The following is a 20,532-nucleotide window of genomic DNA, read 5'->3' as shown; positions in this document are numbered from 1 at the left end:
CTGATAGTAATTTTTGAAGTTTTGAATTCCAGATAGGAGGCTTTTTGAATATAAATTTTGCTTTTATTGCAGTAACAATGAGATGCTCCTTGTACTGCAGTCACTGCAAACGCCAGGTGCTAGAAAAGCATCTCTAGTCTAGGTAGCTTGCTCTAATTGCAGTCTCTCACTGTGAAAACTTTCCCACAGCTGTGCCAGCAAACATCGCAGACCTGAGAAATATAGAAGTGCTCAACTTTTTCAACAACCAGATTGAGGAGCTGCCTACACAGATTAGCAGCCTTCAGAAGCTCAAACATCTGAACCTTGGGTGCGTATCTTAATGCAAAAATTTTCTGTAATAGAGGTGCAATTAGAAGTCATTGCAACTGAACCTGGAACTTCTTATTTTTTGCAATTGAAGTTTCTTTTTGCTATTGAAGTTTCTTATTGCAAGTATTTGTGAGGATAACTTGGCAATTACGACTTCAGAGTGTTCAGCTAATGTCCTGAATAAGCAGATACTTAGAAGTGATCAAGCACTTACTCTGGTATACTGATAACCATTTAAGGGCAAAGCAGCTCATATTCATCACATACTGAGGTCAAACTGAACAATTATTGAATTTTACTTCCCTAGCAACTGCCTCTTACTTCTGGAGTTGCTGCAGAAGAATCAGGCTTTATTTCCTGTTCTGCTTTAAAAAAAAAAAAGATTCCACATTAATCTAGAACTTTAATTCCAAAATTCCAAATCTGGGATTATAGACATTTCAATTTATATTAAACCTGTAAAAGAAGCAGCAAATCTTTAGATGTGGTATGCATTTAATTCAAAGAGCTGGTATTGACTGAATTTGAGCCAGGAGTGTTTCTGTTAAGTGTTCAGACAATATATTCCAGTAGAGTTGGTAATACTTTATAATAACTACAGTTGTGGAGGACTTTCTTGAATTAAGAAAACAAAGCATAGGACCTTCTTAAAATTAAATTGGCATATTAAAGTGTAAATATTTAGGAAAGCACTGGTAAGCATAAGCTTTAGCACTATAGGCTTCTCATAGAAAGAATGTTGGTATTTTATAAAGTCAAACTTCTGAACACCTTAAACTAAGCATTTCTAACTCTTCTGAATACCGATTTTCACTAGGCTCTGTGTATCCTGCTTTTAGATACCTTTGTAAAGTGCTGGTAATTGAATTGCATCTATTGGAATGCCAGTAAATGTTTTAATGATGATCTGTCTTCCCTGGTCTTTATTTGGTCATAGTACATCTTTAGTTTTCCTTAATATCTGTTTGAACCACAGTTGCTTTTCAAAGCAAATATTAATCAGGATTCTATATATTTTGGGGGTTAAATCCATATTTATAGACATGTTGCAGTACATGAAGGAAGAAGTTGGGCACTTCCCATGGATTAAAGCAGTGAAAATTATTAGTATAGTTCAAATACTAGTCTTCATTAGTGAAAAAAGAAATGTAGTGCAAAAGACTGCTTGATGTTAGGGCCAACAGACGTTTGGGTCTGGAACCACAGTTGCCACCTTCATGTGTCATGTGGCCTAAGGTCTTATAGATTAAATGCTCTTCCTTCTTAATCCTGTCCTTACACATAATCTTCCAGGTACAGGATTTACTGCCTAGCCTTAGCTCTGCAAAATGGGTTCTGCTTTGCAGGTCCTTGGAGTCAGTGAAGAGGAAACTCTTCTGGCCTACTGGTTTTTTAGGAGGCAGCCAAGAAACCCTTTTGTCATCTGCAGTGCATGTGTTAGAAGGCTTCAGAACGGTCCTCCAGGGGAGAGAGGAAGCTTGAATAAGAGCAGAGATTATTTTTGGGAGAGTTTTGTTGCAGAAAGGTCAAGTGGTGGAGTGGAAAGAGGAAAGATGTACTGCTACACTGAAAGCTTAAAAGTGTAAAATTCGGACAACAGGTGAGGAACAGTTTCTGAGGCACAAGCTCAGTGTTTGAACTTTTACAGGGCCAAATAGTGCTGGGCAGGGTCTTTGAGCTGGTTCGCTTTGCATGCCAAAGGATAGATACCATTCTGCCTATTGTCAGTAGGGAGAATATTCGTTCTCACCCTATTCTTTGGTTAAAAAAGGGAAGGCTGTCAGGGCCACTAGTGAAAAACAATCTGCTTTAGTCCTGTTTGCTGTAAAGAACAGTCTTTAAAACAGTGACAAGTCTGCAGTAGCAATAGTGGAGAGGAGCTTTCTGTATTTTAATAATTACTACTACGCAGCAATAGTAGGTGTATGCCCATGACAGGACTCCTTATGAGGGATGAGGAGGAAGAAGGAGTTCATCTGGAGTTTAGCTACAGAGAGCTGATCTCTACAGGTTCTTGTTCTGGTGGCGCCGACTTATGCAAAAGTGGGAGAGGAAAGACGAGAGTTTGTGAAAGAAATGGTGTATGTGCTTCTCCTGCCTTTGCTACCATGGATGTGTAGCTTTTCTTATTTTTGGGTACCCAAATTTGTTAGTACGTTTACTGGAGTTTTTATAGTTTTAAATGTTAGATACATTCATATATCATCTCCTCTTGACTTCAGTTGTGACTATTGTTCTTTATCACTTTAGCATCAAAAAGAGAAAATTTAGAATATGTTTAGAGATAACATCTGAAAGGTCATCTTTGTTTCCAGTCATTACATAACAATAAAATCCCGTTTTTGACAATAGCTACCTGTACAGGCTCTTCCTGAAGATGCCTACCTTCTCTGTTCTGCTTTCAAACCCGGGTGACAACTAAAGCAAGATCCATACACACAAGGTGTATATTTGGTGTACATGCAATAGGAGCAGTATGAGTATGAAACTGCCAGGTGATTCTTTTCTGTTCATATGATAAACAGCCAGAGCTCTAGTTCATACACAAACAGTAAGGTTCTGTGAAGAGATCTCCAGCTCTGTGCCTGCCTTCATTGTTGCAGCAGCTCTCTGGATCACCTTATTCAAGCTCTTTGAGGTCAGAGAGAAGTTACTGTTTTCTGTGCCTTGTCTGCTCCAGGTTATCAGAGAAATCCCTTCCTTCTCTTAGTTTTCCTTATGTTATGGCTGTTGCCAGTGGGAACTGCTATCCTAAACCCTCTTAAGACTGGCTGATTGAGCTATATTTAGATTAAGCCTTATCAATCACAGGACTGACATTTTATTTATTTCATGCTCCATGTGTCTAGTGACACAGATTTGCTGTTCTTAAGAAGAGGTTTGAGCAGCAGTTATCAATGAACACAAATACTGTGCAGTTGAGGTATTCCTCTTTGTATTTGGTGCCATGGTGAAGAACTATGTGGTATATGGCAGAATGGCACATGGTCAAGAGGATGTGCAAAAGGGTAATTTGTAGTTTAGCTAGTCATCTACAAGAACCAGCTTTCTCTGTGGAACACTTTTAAGCTGAGCATGGCACTGTGATACGTCTCTCCCTTGTGCTGTATGTTTCAGATGTGGCTGCTGGTTGACATAACAAACAGAATCCCTTGTGAGTGCTTAAGTTTGGATATATTTATTGGAGTGAAAGAGTAAAAAAAGATCCACATGTCAAGAGGGTTGCTCAGTATCTCGGAGCATCAACTCCTTTTCAAAACAAAAGGAAATCTTGATGTAGATTAAATTTTTTTATGGGAAAAAAACAAGTCTTGTGGCCTGTATTATTCCTACTAGATGAAGTGAATGCTGATGTCGTGTTCTTTTCCTTTCCTCTTTACCTGCAGCATGAACAGGCTAAACACCTTGCCAAGGGGTTTTGGATCTTTACCAGCTCTAGAAGTTCTTGACTTGACTTACAACAACTTAAATGAAAATTCCCTACCAGGAAACTTCTTCTATCTAAGTAAGAAACTTTTCTATAAACCTTGCAAATCTTCATGATATGGTGCTTTGCTTTCTGCAGTTGAAATTTATTTGGTGGAGACCAAAATCCAGCAGAATTTTTTCTGATATTTATGTTTTTCTTTTAATATATCTTGAATACTTCTACATAGCACAGCAATATTTATCACTGATATACAGTCACCTGACACCTTTGGACATGAGAAGACTTGCTTAGTTCTTCTGAGTAATATTTCCTTGTGTCCCATACTCAGTTAAAACTTCAAGGAGGGTTGCAAGCCTCAGGGGAAAATAAACAGTTTTGCAGCACTGTTGTGTGTTGAGTCTGAAAACAAATGTGTTCCTGACGGTTCGTTACTGAAATAGTTTTATCAGCGTGTCGATGTTGAAGTGTCCAGTATGTTAAAACATACACTAGGGTTACAAAGCTTGGCGGAGGAATGGTAGACCTAAGCTGACCTTTGCATATGTTAAAAATATACACTCAAGTTAAAAGAAAGGTATTGTGATGCATATGTGCAAAATGGTTGCCTAAGCAACTTGAATTCTGGCACTTTCTGGATTTCAGTGGTTCTGCTACCTTACCGATCTTTTCCATGTACTCTGCTGAAGTGGCTTCAGGTTCAGTGCATTCAGCATCAAAGTGACAGGCGAGGGGAGAGGAAGGAGTGCCACTGTCTGAGGGATGTTGTGATTGTAACCTGGCAGAGGAGAATTTTAAGTCAGCGTTATTAAAAATGGTCACATTTATTGAAATGAAAAGAGGAGGAGTAAGACAAATGGGATCTCCTCTGGTGGGGAGGAGAGGTTTCGCTGATCTGACCACCTTCTTTGCTGCTGCACCTGATAGTTCTTTGTGAGTCTCCATTTTAATTTGTTTTTCAGACTGTCATGTATGCTAATTCAATAATAGCAAGCTACGTGATTGTGCTGGGTCATCTTTTTTTTTTGTGAATTTCATAGAGACTTTGCATGGAAATTACAAATTACACAGTTTGAGTTTTCTATATTGCTCTAATTTCAGATCTCTTTGCCAGTGTTAGGTTATGCTTTCTGTAGAGCTTAACATAGATGTGTATTTGTCAAAAAAACTCAGATTTTTTTTTTAAATGTTTGTTTTGGATGCAAATTGATGTAATAAATAAGAATCAGGGGTAATAAAGAGTAATGACTGTATTCTGACATCTGAGCATTCATACCATATGCCAGAATCTGCCAGAGATTACTATTGCAGAAATTGTTAATTGTGCTAGTCCTTTTGAATATAGGTGTTTTCTTGAACTCATCAACAATACAATAAGCCAGTAAATCTAAGTTTGACCTGCTTGTTATTATTGTGAGCCCTGGGTATGTCAAAGGCTTTCCACCAAGTCAGGGTTATTAATCAAACCTGACTCCTTTTTATTGATTAGACCTCAAATGGTTGGGTTATATGCCACCCTGTTTATATATTGCTATTTAATTTGCAGCCACCCTGCGTGCACTCTATCTAAGTGACAACGATTTTGAAATCCTGCCGCCAGATATTGGGAAGCTCACAAAGTTGCAGATAGTAAGTAATTTATCTAAATTCTTGGAAAATCAATTCACTTTTGCAACACTTGTAGGAATAGAATCCAGTCAATTTGAAGAGTGGTAGGCTATGTTTGCAGCAATAGACCACTACACCTGGAACTATTTCTTGTTTACCAGAAGACACTTGTAAATAAATTGGAAGAATTGAGCATTTAGGAGAATGGTGGGGGAAGAGGGAGTAGAGTTCTCTTTTGAGCTGCTTTATGGTAACCGAAAATTGTTCTGACTGAATTTATTTTTGTTCTTAGCTGAGTCTTAGAGACAATGACCTGATATCACTGCCTAAAGAAATTGGTGAGCTCACCCAGCTTAAGGAACTGCATATCCAGGGAAATCGTCTTACTGTGCTGCCCCCAGAACTGGGTAAGATTATGGATGATCATTTATTTATTTTTCTAATAACAACGATGATGCACTGTATTTCCTCTGAAATTATTATGCTTAAGTCATTATATAAGCTAATATTTACTTTTCCTTGAGAAATACTCACTTTTTGACTCCTACTGGATATACAGGAGGAGCCGGAAGATGATGAGTGTTTGGTTTTATTACTTTTTTACATGTTACATTTTTCCTGTATATTAATACACCTGACTGCCAATTTGTTTATAGCATCTTACTTTATATAATGTATCATAAATATTGGGTCTGCAAAACAATTCTTGTCTCCGACTGGGTTTTGAGAGCACTATTTAGATTAGCCAGAATTATATTAAGCAAAAAGCACAGCAGCATAAGTGACTTTTTAGTGAGTGTTCCTGTAAAAATGGGAGTTTGATCAACTAGAGTGAAATATAGATAAATTAGAGGAATTTTTTGTTTTTCAGTAACCTGCTTTTCTTAGTGAATTGATAGCTCTTTCACTTAAAGCAGTGGAGCAGGTTGATATACTTTGAATTTGTGATATTGGCCATTTAAATGCAGTTATAGGTGGCTCGTTTTAACCTATAAATTGGAGTTTTTCTTTGATTTTTTTCTACTGATTTTGCTGAATTTGCATTACAGTATTCCATTTTGTGTGAGGGGCATTGTCCCTGTTTACCCCAAGCCAAAATTTGGTTTCAGATCTTTAAATATTTAAAAATGTTTTCATTGGGAATAATGTAGCTCCATCAACTACCTATGTTTGAAACAGCTGTTACACAGGGTCTGTTCCTTGGTTTTTGTTATTGTGGACTGTTACGTGGTGAAGCTGCTTTGTTTCTACTGGCACCTTCCAAATAATAGTTCCCAAAACTCAGAAGGATAGTGACTAAAGTTAGGGTAATAAAGTAAAATTATTTGTTGTCATAAGAACTTGCATTGACCCATTGGAGAATGTGGCAGCTATGTGCTTAAATGTGACAGTCTGCAACCTATGCTTTTTGTGTCTACTTTTCTTCTGTGAGGCAGGGGAAGATGTTTGTTTTGACTCTTATTTATTTACTCACTATGGGGTTTTTTGCCTTTCCCCCTCACCACTGGTGGATGAAATTTCTTCTCTTTTCCTTCATTTCAGATGTTTATTTCTTGACACAGGTATACTTTCTTTAGCTTTTTGTGTAAGTAATATTCATTTATAAAGTCTCTTTCAATAGCAGTAACATTTCAGACGCGTGTAGTATCTGTAAATGTACTTTTCTGTAGCTTCCTAAATTACAGCCTTTGTGTTTTTTTCAGAAAGTGAACGTTAAATGCTGCACTGAGTCTAACCACCTTCTTTGGCTAATTAAATATTCTAAACATGCTACTGCCTTACAAGCTTAGCAGCAAATCCCTGTTAAATGGTTTTACTATCAAAATCCAACCGAAATGGAAATGTTTGAAAGAAAGTTCTCAATGTTTATTTTGCACTGACCTGCAAAACTCGGCCAGGGGAAGTGTTTTTCCATTTATTTAGCATTTGTTTGCATTATAGAACCGTATCACAGTCTGTTAGAAAAAGGACTTGTAGTTTTGCCCCAGCTGATCAAGCTGAGGTGCATTGACACATCTAAGTCCTTTGTTACCTCTGGTCTTTACTACTCAAAAGATATTCTATAAATTTTACTTTTAATTTATTAATTTATTGAATTTATGGCCTTGCTCAATACCTTCATTCATCATCAGTTGGCATAATTTCTATCACAGGCTATGCTGTGCATAATGCTAGAACTATCTCAAATGTTTAAAATAGATTTCGAAGTATATTTCCAAAGAACATTACACTGAAGTCTAGAGTTGTAACTTGTGCAACTTGCAGGCATATTTACTGTCAAAAGTAATGTTCTTGTTTATTAAACATCTAGGCACACATCTAGGGAATGGAACACCAGGGTAGCTTTGGAAGGGTTGTTTGAGATCAAGTAGGAGTAGGCCACAGGCAAGTGTGAATCTCTGAGTGGTTAGAAAATCACTTCATCTCTGCAGCCCTGTTTTCCCTTCTGCAAGTGAAGGCAATTTAGAGAAGCACACACACCTTTGCAGTCAGTTTTAAAGTCTGCCAATGACAGGTGGTATGAGAGGGTTGGAACCTACTGCGTGGACTGCCAATGCCATAGTCACCACATGAGGGAAAACCATCTTTGTCTGCGGTCCGAGTTCTCCCTCCTAAATTTTTAAAATTGAATTATAATGTACTCAGAACTATCCAAATACTTTTTGCTGTACATGTTGGGTAAATAGTTTTGCAGTGAGTAGGTCCTATTTGCATTAATTGGAGCTACTGCTGTTCCATTTAAAGTAAACAGTCTTTTCTCTCTCATTATCACTTTCATAATTAAAGTTGCTGAAGGCTTTTGACTGGCTTAGTTTGGGCACTGGTGGACAGCAGAGAGTCATTACATGTTCATTTACCAGGGAGATGGGCACAGTATAAAATATCAGGATAAAACAGTGTATTTGGATGAGGAGAATGGCATGTGTGTGTTACATTAAACAGTTTTTTGAAGGTGATGGAAATAAGTGCAGAAGAAGGCATGGAGAATAGGGTATGTAAAAAGGCAACAGGCCTTGGGATTGCAACTTTGGTGTGGAGAGAGATGACAATAAATAAAACCCTACAGCCTGCCTGTAATGTCACCTGATGTGATTGAACGTGGCAGCAGTGAAAGGGAGATTGGCATTATCCTTCTTTGTGTTTAGCAGAGAATACCTATCACTAATTTGAGAAAAATATTCCTGCCCAGGAGGAAACGAGGGCACTAAAAGAATGCACTGGTGGTCTGGTTGTCTGTAAATACAGTACGTGTGAGTGATGAACACAGGAAATGGCCAGGAGTAGGTAGGTGGAATTTGCAGCTTGTTTTTATCATTTGTCTCTCAAAACCTCGTTCATGAGGAATGGTGGTGGGCAGTCATATATAAACTTTAAAGAGGCACTGGCATTTTTTTCCCTAGCATTTAAAAGGTTATGTGCTGCATTGTGAGACAAATAAATCATGATTCACTGCAACAACAGAGTTGCAGTCAGTTATATAAATTGCCAAGGAGGCACTAAATCTGTCTCTTTGTGTATTCTGACCATTTAACAATGAGAATGGTGTTTGGAAGGAAAACTGAATAGAAACAGGAACCACATAAGTGGTAGATGCAATTAGAATCACCAGTGATGGTGTTTTAATGTTCATTGTATGGTCATCTGGGTGCACCCATATGTACCACAATAAAGGTTTTCTTAGCAGAGTCAGGACTGTAAGGGTGGTGTATGGTGCAGAGTATTCACAAAGATGTCACTAAATAGCCACCCAGAGAATGTAACCAGCTTATCTATAGGTTTGAGGTTTTGATGTGAAAATGAAGGGTATGATTTTTAAACCCCAGATTCTAATATTGCCTGTGTGCATTACCCTGCTGCCAATACACGTGTGCGCAAGTACACGAGGTTTGCTCATGTTTATGCATATGGAAGAACAGATTTCTAAGAATACATTTCTGCTTACCATCCTCCTTTTTCAAAATTGAATGTTGGCATCTGTGGCTTGTAAGTTGCTATTCAATACTGTTCTAGTTTATCAAATAATTTCCTCAGGTAAAGGGAAACACTATCAAAAGTGTAAAGTTACATACATATTTGAAAAGTAGAAAATTCAAGCATTTTAAAAAAAAGATCTTGATGGGGTAAGTAGCCGTGTTCCTTTTTAAGGAGCATGAAACATTTTGTAAATTAAATCTCTGTGTCAGAATGGCTAAGTAATTCTTTCATCATTCTTTAGTTTTGAACAGCTAAATTACCTTCTGTGGATAAAGAATTGGCTTTAAATTTAAAGTCCAAGGAATCCTTCCAAAAGAATTTCCATCACGAGAAGACCTTTTAAAATTTAGGCTTTTGAAATGGCTCTAGAATTTGTGAATTAATATTATATTACACAAAGTAGTTGCTGCAGTTGTTTGTTCAAATTAATATTAATCGAAATAGCAGTTTACTTAGGTAATTATAACAGGCATGTGCAAACACAGGAATCACTTATTTCACAAAAGATATTTCTTTTCTAAATACACTTGACGTAAATGCCGAACTTTTCTTATTTTAGTATAAATTGTCACTGCACTCTACCTGTGTCACAGCACAGCACTGCTCACACCTGCAGTACAGGTCGTTGGTGCTTGTTGGAAGCCTGAACACCTTGGGGCTCTTTGGACACAGTTCTGAGCACTGGAACAGCTAATTGATACCTTACAGTTTAAAAACTTACATGTTTCTACTTTTGGAACTAAGGCAAAGGTGGATAAACAAAGTAACTTGCTTTCTAGGACTGCTGATGTAGCAGTTATTAGTGAAGGAACAGTAGAAAAAATGTATGTAACAAGATAGGCTATGGAGAGGCTATTTGTGTAGAAAAGCTTCTGTGAAAATCTGTGAATATTCTAATTGTAATTCTCATTTTAGGTTTAAGTTAAAAAAATGAAAAAAAAAGCCAAAACCACTAAACCCCAGCACTTGTTATGTAGTTAGAAACCAGGATGATTGCGGAGAGTATTTGGTGGGGATTAAGGTGTATGGCAAGAGGGCAACTCTGCAGTTTCATTATACACAGGAAGATGTTTCTATAACCCATTATTTAGATTTACACCACAGGCATTCTTTTCCTTATACTGCTGTAATTCTTGCCAAACTTTTCAAGATGCAGATTTGATCTTGCTTTAGTTTTGAAAATATACCAGTCTTACAGTCACTTCCCAGATGACTACAGTGTGTGTGTGGGCTCTCCTAATGTTGACTGTACTCTGATTATAAGTATAATCAACATAATAATGATGTTTCTGTGAGCAGATATTTCATCTGTTGTGTTAGAGTTGTTGTAGGTAAGAGTACCATAATTAGAGCCAATCTGAGTAAACGTTGCATTTGTGGTTATATTTGGTTCATTTTGTTTCACAGTACTTAAAAGTGGTTTGCTCTTCTGAGTTCTTGGCAACCTGTGTTTGAATGGAAATTTCAAAGGTGTGGGGCAAAAACAATACAGTGAATCCTTTTTGAAGTAATTTTTTAAAATTAACTATATTTTGATCTGATAGGGACCCTTCAAAGAGGGAATGCTCTGTTGAATTCCTGTGTAATTGAGAATCCCAGGGGAGTTTCTGATGCTAGAAAAAATGTGCAATATATTTCAAAATAAATTGGGATGCTGATCCTCTAAGCCTGTAATACTTCCTGTGCCATTAAAGTGTCTTTGATGTTAAACTACTTTGACATCACATTAATTTCCTTTGTTCTAAAACCCGTCTGCTGCGTAGTGTGTTCCTTGGGTTTCTTCACTGGGAACACTTAGCAGTGGCTGTCGGTTTGCCCCTTGAGATCCCAGTCAGTGCCAGGGATCTCACACAGAGCAGTGAAGGAAATGGTGTTTCCAGTACAACATGTCACCTTTCAAAGAGAAATCGGTGAAACTTAGCAGTATTTGTAAGTCTTTTAGTAAATGGTCTTGCTCTTACGTGAGGATGTGGGAGAAATGAATTTAATCAAGTTATAAGTAATTTGAAATAATTTTAGAAAGAATATAGTTTAAAAAGTACATTTTGAAGTAATTTCTTGGATTTTTGTCAAAATGCTCTTTCTTCTGCCTTTCCTCCTAGCTACCAACACGATGGCATCAGCTGGGCTGGTTGCCCTGGTACCTGAAGGCTGTGTGTGGTGGAGTTTGGCTGATGAAACAGCATGATTTGTCATGTGGCAGTACAAGCCATTAGCAGAGCGTTGTTAGGCAAGGAGTGCCTTGTGTGCTGCATTAAATAAGTTCCTGGTTTATGGCTTTCATCTGTGAGTGTTGTTATTATTTACTCTTTCTACTAGTTATTCTGCTAAGGTCAAGTTTGTTGTGTCTTGTGATGGTAGAAATTTCCATAGCTCTCCCCTTGTTCCCAGAGAGTTAACTACTCCTGCAGCCACCTGAATATGGAAATGCAAGGGTATGGTTTAAGGGAGTAGTTCAGCGTTTTATCCATTCTGTTGTCTTTCCCAGGCTTCATCTTCAGTCTTGACACATGCTGAAGTGTCAGACTTCCCATTATAATGATTCTGGCTGACCTTTGCTATGATGTTGGGATTTTGTATAAATATCTCAGGACTATATTTACTTTGTTTTAAACTCTCTTCTATGAAATATGCTGGAGAGTAAAATTTTCTTCCAATACAATTGTAATAGGTGTAGCTGAGGTAATACCACTTTGCCTTATATCACTTCACATTTAAATCAAGGGTAAAGAATTCCAAGATTTAGTTGGTCTACTTTTACTTTATTTATTTCAGCTGTGTTCCTTTTACTAAGAGTTGAAGCAAAGGGAGTAGCTATTATGTATTAGTATCACAGAATAATCAGACTCTGTATAACCTATCAAAGTGAAGAGTGAGAGGAGACTTGGCTGCTGATCCTCACTAACTCCGTGAGAAGAAAGCACAGTTGGTCTTTTCCCTTGTAGATGGGCAGAGGGAGCAACAGTGTTTTAGAACTAAGCTTAGTTCAGCACTGAAATAAAGAATGTATTTTGGCAGTGATGAACCGTTTGAACAAGACACCACTGGCAGAGCCTCCATCTCCTGATGTTTTTCAGACCAGATGTTCTTGTGTTTGAAAAGTCTCTGTAAGCTATTCAACTACTGAACTGACACAGAGATCTACAGTTAGATGTATTCAAGTGAATTCTGAAGTTGGGGTGTCATCTCTGAACTCGTTATTGGAAGTTCTCATTTACATCTAAGAAGTTGTTGGAATAATGTGTGATATTGCGATATCTGCACTCCTGTTTTCTGTCCCTGAAAGTAATTGTAAAACTGAGGATGGGCTTAGGCTTCAGTGTTTGGCTTTCAGGTTGCTCCTTCAGCCTTCTTTTGCCCTGAGGCTTCCTGTCTAACACTCATATGCGAGGTTGCAGGCATTCCCATTGTGTGGTTAGGAAAGGAGCCAGAGGAAGATGTCCAGCCTGCTTCTGTCTGAGGGGTGCTCTGGAGTATCTGGTTAATTTGCATGTACTGAATCTGATTGCTTGTTATTTAAGGCTTGAACCTTTTCCCCTGTTGTGTAGAACTGCCACAAATGCTATGTTGGGGTTCTCTGAAGTACTGATGACTTGAAGTGATACTGTTAGACCTTCTCCAGTACAAGAATGTATGGGTGAGAGAGCAAAAATGTTCCTGGGATCCATCTTTTGGAGGCATTTCAGTCTGGGTTTAGACTTATTAGTTGTTCTCTTTTAGTGCGTAGAAGCTCATCAATAACCAAATTTACATTTTCGACATATGCTATGGAGATTTAGATTTGTTTATCATAGTGAATATTTCTGTGAATATTACTGCTGGTTCCAAAGAGATTGAGTCACACCTCACTTATGTACAAGAAGACTTTGCTCTCTGTTGTCTTAATGCTGCTTTATAAATACTGTTTAAATCTACTCTCTTCTGTTACTAATCCTTCAAAAATGATAGAGGTCTTCAAAACAGAGATGATCTTACTTGTTTATAGAAATGGTATGAGTTACTGATGCACAGTCTACATGTACTTAAGATCAGGGTAAAAATAATTTGCTTATTACGATACTTTGTGCCATAGAAAGCAGTATATATTTTCATTTTTTAACACAGATTTTAAGACATCATTCACAATTAATTGTTTTGGCATCATTTTTATGACATAATAGTCATGATATTTCTTCCACCCCCATGCTTAAACCAGTCTCTCTCTCTATTGAGACAAAGCAAATGCCACAAAAGTAATAAAAATTATAAGCCCTGTAGTGTAAAGCAAATCTAAAACAAGCCAGGACAGACATATTTTTACATATAACCTAGGTTTAAATTTAGTGTAGTGGATTGATCCCTTACTTAGGGTTTAATAAAACAGGATTCAAAGGTATTTATATCTAAATAATAAAACTAATTTTGTTCTTCTTGTCACATGTATGACAGAGAGTAAGACCTTTGTGTGGTAAAGGGAAAGAATATTTAAATTGCAGTCTTAAGAGGAATCACTAAAAGGGATGTGTTACAGCTTGAGGACTGTCCTTGAGGTCAGCAAAGTACAGTGTAGGCTGGGATGTGAGTCAGAGTATCAATGGGACACAGATGTGAAACTCAACAGTATACAGGCTAAAAATTATTTCCATTGATTTTAATGAAGCTCCACTGGGGATGAATTTAAACCATTACAAAGAAGCGTTGATCTGGCATTTTACAGCTAGGATCATGTTTCTTATGTTGAATGCCAATGTTCAGTTCTCAAATGTCAGAGTTGTTTAATTACTTAATTTCACCTTTTAATTTTTGAAAGTATTTAAAGTGTTGCCAAGGGGTGTTCAAGTGGAAAGGACAATCCAGGTTTGCGTTCATTCTGTTTTCTTGTGTTTAAGTAATGCCCATGTACCCTAGTCATACCTTACTGTACATCAAGGATACATACATGGAGTAAACATTACACACTTCATACATCATACATCACGAGAGGATGATGGGCTTCTAGTATGTAAGAGGCGCTTACAGGCTGGATCTAATAGACAGGAGGAGCCTGGGAAGTCTGGAGACACCCTTGGTCAAAGTGATAGGTGGTGTTATTACTGGCTCTGACACTGTCTGCAAACACGACTGTGGGAGGCATCATTTTATTTTCTATTATGAGCTCTTTTCTGACCTTTGCAGGCAGTTGAGCACAACACGAATGTTCACACCAACCACTCTTTATTTCAACAGCACTGAAGGAAAAATAACAAGAAACATTAATGATCGTGTTTTAGCTCAAATGCAGGATAGATTCATTGAGACAGGTGCAGGAAAACTGTAGCTGCCTTCTTTTCCTTTTAATGTCAGTCAGGATGGGATGTGCTCATTGTCATATGAGATGTGCCTTCTGTCCACTCATGGCGGTGGAAGCTCTGAATGTAAGCAGTGATAAATGGTACTTTTAGTCAATGGATGGTTTAAGTTAGAATACTTTAAAATTAAAAATATGCATACTTTGATTTTGCCCTTGAATTTTCAAGAGTTCTGGTGTAGATCTATTTACTGTAGCTCCGAGGTGGCAGCCAATAAGAGGTTCACACAGCAGACAGTTTTCAGGTCTGCACAGCTTAGTAGTTGGGCATTAGGAGCAATTTGGTTTTAAGGTGAGTTAAACACAGAAGTTAAGTCACACTGATCCAATCAAACTTAAGGATTCAGGATCATCTTTAGATACAATAAGTGCTGAGACAGGAATAAAAATGCCAAGATCAGGCATTTTTAAGATCACACAGCTGGCTGCTCCTTTTAGAAGGCTTTTGGTCATTTTGTGCTGGTCATGCACAGCAGTCAGCTGTTAGATCTCTGCTCTTCTCTTTCCAGACTCTTCTCTTTTCAGTGTCTGCTTGCTGGTAGCAGCATATGTCCACTTTGCATTCCTCCTATTTGGAAATCTATGTTTAGTGAAAGTAGAAACTGTAAAAAAAAGTATCCTTCAGACTCAGGACTTGAATATTCTTTAAGCATGTTAGACCTGGGTTCTGGAATGTGTAGCTTTGATCATTTATTAGAATAGTTTTAGAAGCACTCAAAAATAATGTGAAAAACATTTATGTGATCTAGGAAGGGGGCTGTGCTGACTAGTCTTGAAGATAACGGGCTATTCCTCTCTTACCAGAGGCATATGATTGTGATGCATTTCGGTGGAGCCGATCTCCTTCAGTAAGGCAGAATATCAAGAACCTTAAGTCCACAATGAAGAAATACAATTTTAGTCAACAAGTTATGCCGAATTTTAGAGATGATAAATATTTTTTAATAGGCTGATGTGCATGAAAAGAACAAAACAGCAATGACCAATGCACTCTCCAACCCTAATATGTTTTGTGATTGAATCTTCAGTGCTGGGTTTTTACTAGAAGCAATTTTGTATTTTGCTTACTAAAAATATCTGAGGGATTTGATGTGATCTGTGTAGCAGAACAGTATATAAATTTCCTAAAGCCCTGGGGATGGTGTTCTGCTGATGCTGCTGTTAGACAATATGCATGAAGGCGCATCTGCCATAGCTTTTTCCCTGGTGAATGGCTCTAGTGCTGCAGGGATGGAGTAATAGCATTTCCTAACATGGTGCTACCATAAAAAAGGAGACTATTGGGGATGGGAGGGACAGGGACACATCTGTAAGGTGTCCAGTTGCACAGCTCTCCTGCAGTGAACCTGGTACCAGAGCCATTGCTTCAGGCGGGTGTCAGCATCTCTTCCGCGCCCTTGGGTTTGTCTTGGTGCACTGCAGCAGAAGAGTCCGTGCAGCGCTCCTGTGTTTGGTTACCCCTGAATGTACTGTTCCTGAGATGTTACTGAGACTTTGGCCTTGTGCTTGGGACTGATGGATGTCCTGCAGCCAGAGCAGAATTAGGTACACCCAGAAAGGACACCAGGATATGGCCTCAAGCAATGTATGGTGCAGGAGTGACTCGTTTCCCTTTTGTCTCAGTTTTAATTATGCGGCCTCTTTGTGCTCAAGTGGCTTGCCTTGTGCCTGGAGTGTTAGATGCCATTTCCTCCCTAGTGCTGATGAGGTGGGGCAGTCTCTCTGTAACTTCTTATCCTGTTTAATTTCTGTCCATTTCTGTCCTTCATTTCTATATGGAAATTTTATTATTGAACGGGGAGGATTTTAAAGCATCGGTTGCCCTGTCCTTCCTACCTTCTGTGAGGAAGCCCACTCACCTGCAGAGAAGCACCCACTCTCTGCCTGGTGCTTTCCACGAGGACAGACAAATTGTTCCTTTTCTCACCACTGCACTTGATTAAATTCTTCACTTAAAATCCCTGGGCTCTCACTCCAGCTCTAGGTGGCCGGTGGGATGGGCTGCCAGGCCAGCTGCTGCTGGCAGGACTCCCAGAAGGACATCCTGGGCAAGGAGGGGTGGATTTCAGTGCGGATGCCGAACTTTTGTGTACCCCGTTTCTCTGTAATTAGATTAATTAGGGTCTCTGCCTCCCTCTTCCCTCTGAAGGTAAAAAGTAATATTTGTACCTGCCTCCAATGTGTTTTGGGAAAAACAGAAGACAGAGGAAAATAAAGCTATTACATTGGCATGGGGACCTACAGATCATTTTACTTGAGCAGTCCTGCGTTTGCTGTAAGATTTCTTCAGCTGTAGTAGAGTAGTAATTATTACAATTAATTACATTTAAACAGGCCATACTAGTATTAAACGGGTGTTAGAAATGAAATGAGCACACTGCACTGTGGGAATGGAAATATGTGGCAACCTTCCCTGGATGATAAATTTCTGACACAGCTCGGGTCGAGAGGATTCAGCCAAGACCTATTGAGATTTTGGGAACATGTGACTTAGTCCTGTAGGTGGCATTGAACTTGACTCATGATGGAGCCAAGCTTTCCTCCCCAGATTTAATTGTTTTTATTAGTTGTACACAGATTGATCGTTTTACCCTGATGCAGTACCTGCAGAATGCTTAGAGTGTTGGTAGTTTTGGAGAGCAAAGTATGGGATTTTTTGCAGGTAATAAAATGGGAAATCCAATTTACAGTTGCAAAGCAAACCCTGAGTGATACATGATCTTCACAGCAGCCCTGGTCAGAGGGTTACGGCTAATCGCCACGCTGGCCGGCTTCCCCGGCAGCTTCCACCTGAGAGCTGGATAGTGAGCAGCACCAGCCTGCGCCTTCAGCCAGCACAGATTTAGATGCACTGCTTTCTAGCTTATTAGGTCCTCTTTGTCACAGTACTTAATCCTTTTTCCTGATCCTTGTTAGAACAGTGCTGCCGCGTCCTTTAATAAAGGAGACGGGCGCGAGGCTCCTAACGAGGCGCACTGGAGCGTGCGGAGCGCGGCGGCTGCCGCCTGACTGACGGGCTGTGAGCTCAAACCAACCTGCCACAGACAGCTGGCAGATGAGCTTGTTAAGGTAATGGTGACTCGGTGATAGGCCAGTATGAGATGCATGGCATCTTTTCACACAGTATAATAGCCTGTCTTTAATTGTTGTTAACCCCTTTTACAGAGAGAAACGCGCCAAGGATTAGCTGTCATGTAGAACGTGCAGCCGGCGTGGGCAGCAAGCACAGGGCTCACAGCAGCTCCCGTTGCCTGCACTTAAACAGGCATTTCATTTTGGAAATTTGGCGCATCAGGTTGATTTTGGATTTCTCCAACAGCTTGGCTCAGTCAGTCTTCAAAACCCTGTAATTTGTTTTGTTTTGTTCCCCATGGTTAAAGAATTTTTTTTTTTAGTTATTTTAGATTTCTATGGGGAGGGTAGGCCTCTTTTCATCATAAAATTCACAAAAATAAATTGAAAATGTACCATAGATTTCTTATTTTAATTTAAAGAACACAAAGTATTTCAATGGCTAGACTGTCCTGGAATTCAGCCCTTAGTATCCATAGTCATGAGGTGTTGTGCACGACGGGAAAGTATCACACGTCAGTTTCACACGTCAAGTTTCAGTGGAGCGTGGATTGTTTTGGGGTTGAGTGGTAAACATTTAAAAAACGAACAAACAAAAAACCCCGAGCAAACCCATAATAGGTCTCTTAAGTCTTCCTGTCAACAGAATAGGTAAAACTGGCATGCTACAAGAATGATGCTCTTCGTTTGTGTTTCTGAGTGTATGGCACTCTAATCACAGATTAGGGTAGGATCTCAGTTCAGACAACAGGCTGGCACTGAGAGGACAAAAAGCCTGTTGGGCGTTGCTTGTTGGTGTTTTGCTTGGAGGAGGAATTGAGAAATGTTCTGCAATGCCAAGCAGAGCAGACTCCTACCGAAGCATCATTCTCCTTTTGTTCCTGCAGATCATGGTGGAGAGGGCCCACACCTATGCGCTATCAGGTCCTGCTTAAAACTGACTTGATGAATAAATATAATATGCAGTGGGTGGAGTTCAACCCTGCTGTGCAGTGTGTAGCAGCACTGAAATAAGAGAGTGGGAACTACTGTGTCCTCCTGTTCCTCTGTGTTAAGGCTGAAATGCTTGCATTTATTTTGGCCATGCTCTCTGAAACGAATGAAAAGGTTTTATATGCACAGAGGGTATTTCTTTCAAATTTTTAATGTTTCAAGTATTTTTCATATGCTGTTTTGTTTAATCCCTCAGGTAATTTGGATTTGACTGGTCAAAAGCAAGTCTTCAAAGCAGAGAACAATCCTTGGGTTACCCCTATTGCTGACCAGTTCCAGCTTGGAGTATCTCATGTTTTCGAATACATTCGTTCAGAAACATATAAATAGTAAGTATTACATTATATACTGTAGCTGTGGTGTTTGGTTTTTTCCCTGTAGTGTGCTTGGCTACACACTTCTTTCATAATCCATGCAGCGACTTGGTATTCAGGGCAAATATGCAAGCCTGTACATTTATATTAAGGAATTTTGCCAAGAAAAGGGTAAATAAGATTCATGTAAACACGTTAAGAAAGCTCAGAAACTGTTTGATACTGTCCCACATGTGTTGTTTACTTCTGTGGAACATGAGAGGTGTAAAAGAATGAGCATTACAAGTCTTTTGAGAAGTATTAATTTTAAGTATGTACGGTAAGGTTTTATAGATTGAAATAGATAATTGTTGAGGTTTTGGATGCCTGTTGTTATGTTTCGAGAGATGTCCAGAATTCAAAACTGTTTTGATCTGGACTGGTTTACAGAAGTCTACAACCCTGTAGGTACTAGTGCTTTCTTCAACAGTGTAAATGTTGAACAGTGTAAAATAAGCTGTGTGCTCGGGCTTCTCCATTTTAGTGAAAAATTCCATGTACAAATGCTAAGAATTTGTTTATGAAATAATGTCTTCTATCATGCACTGAATTGAAATATTTATTTTAAGTAAAAATCTTCATTTTACCAGTCCACAGTAAAACTTCAGATGGATTTTTAGGTGTCTTAACAGCAATCTTGCTGTTGTCTTCTTAGCTGCAGTAGGTAATACAACAACAATACAGCCTCTGGATTGGAAAGATAGATTTTGCATTTCCCCTTTATTTAAACAATATCTTTTAACAATTTAGAAGCATTTCTGACAATCTTTTATATGGTATCTGTCTGAACAAAATTACCAGAGAAGAGTATTCACGAGTGACGGTTGGGAGATTCCATTAAGTAACTGAGATGTAAATTTCTATATGAAACTAAGTGATTCAGCAATGGCTTTTGTAGGCCGTTCTTCATTTACAGAATTTAAGCGAAAAGAACCACAGATGGGAGAGTGGTTGCAAAAATTGTGTCTCAGAAGTGTCCTGATATTTGTGGTGTAATATATGTTCTCAAGACAGATTTATTCATAGATTTAAGTAGGCTGCAACACCCTCCTTACAGTAGTACTCTGTAGTACAGACATGGTGTAGGGAAACGGCTGCCTATCTCCTTGGACCATTCCTTCCCACAGTCTATTGTGTAGCTGCATCCAGGTTTCTTGATAATGTTTCGTAATTTCGTTTTATATTGTCAATCTTATATTTCTGTTTGCTGAGCAATGTAGATTAGGGACCCTCATGCCCTTCTCAGAGGGACCACTCTGGGCATCATGAAGACAGCAAAGTTTCAAGGATTGAAGTGCGGTTTTGAGAATTTGACCTACATTTAGTTTGGTTGGGGGTGTGGGGACTGTTGTTATGTATCCATAATAAAAAAAAATAAATAAAAATTTATAACTGTGAGTATATTAAACTGCTCTGGCAACTTTCCTTGTGCAATCAAAATTGACAAAAAGGTTCTGTAATTCATC

The 20,532-nt window shown here is 38.7% G+C and overlaps 1 protein-coding gene across 3 annotated transcripts in view; it reads left to right on the top strand.

Annotated features, from left to right (window-relative positions):
• Positions 1-20,532, top strand: part of RSU1 (Ras suppressor protein 1) — a 104,795-nt gene that overhangs the window by 27,612 nt on the left and 56,651 nt on the right. For all 3 annotated transcript variants that reach the window (XR_001875178.1, XM_017817198.1, XM_017817199.1), the window contains exons 4-8: positions 190-310; positions 3,699-3,817; positions 5,286-5,368; positions 5,640-5,754; positions 18,910-19,042. Coding sequence is in view for 2 of the 3 variants with exons in the window: in XM_017817198.1 (XP_017672687.1) it covers positions 190-310; positions 3,699-3,817; positions 5,286-5,368; positions 5,640-5,754; positions 18,910-19,042 (571 nt within the window). In the remaining variant the exon portion in view is untranslated. The remainder of the gene's footprint in view (positions 1-189; positions 311-3,698; positions 3,818-5,285; positions 5,369-5,639; positions 5,755-18,909; positions 19,043-20,532) is intronic.

This window comes from Lepidothrix coronata, unplaced genomic scaffold, assembly GCF_001604755.1.
Source record: "Lepidothrix coronata isolate B3197 unplaced genomic scaffold, Lepidothrix_coronata-1.0 Scaffold59, whole genome shotgun sequence".
Classification (NCBI taxonomy): Eukaryota; Metazoa; Chordata; class Aves; order Passeriformes; family Pipridae; genus Lepidothrix; species Lepidothrix coronata.
Note: the sequence above shows the minus strand (reverse complement) of the source record. Positions and strands in the feature narration are given on the sequence as shown.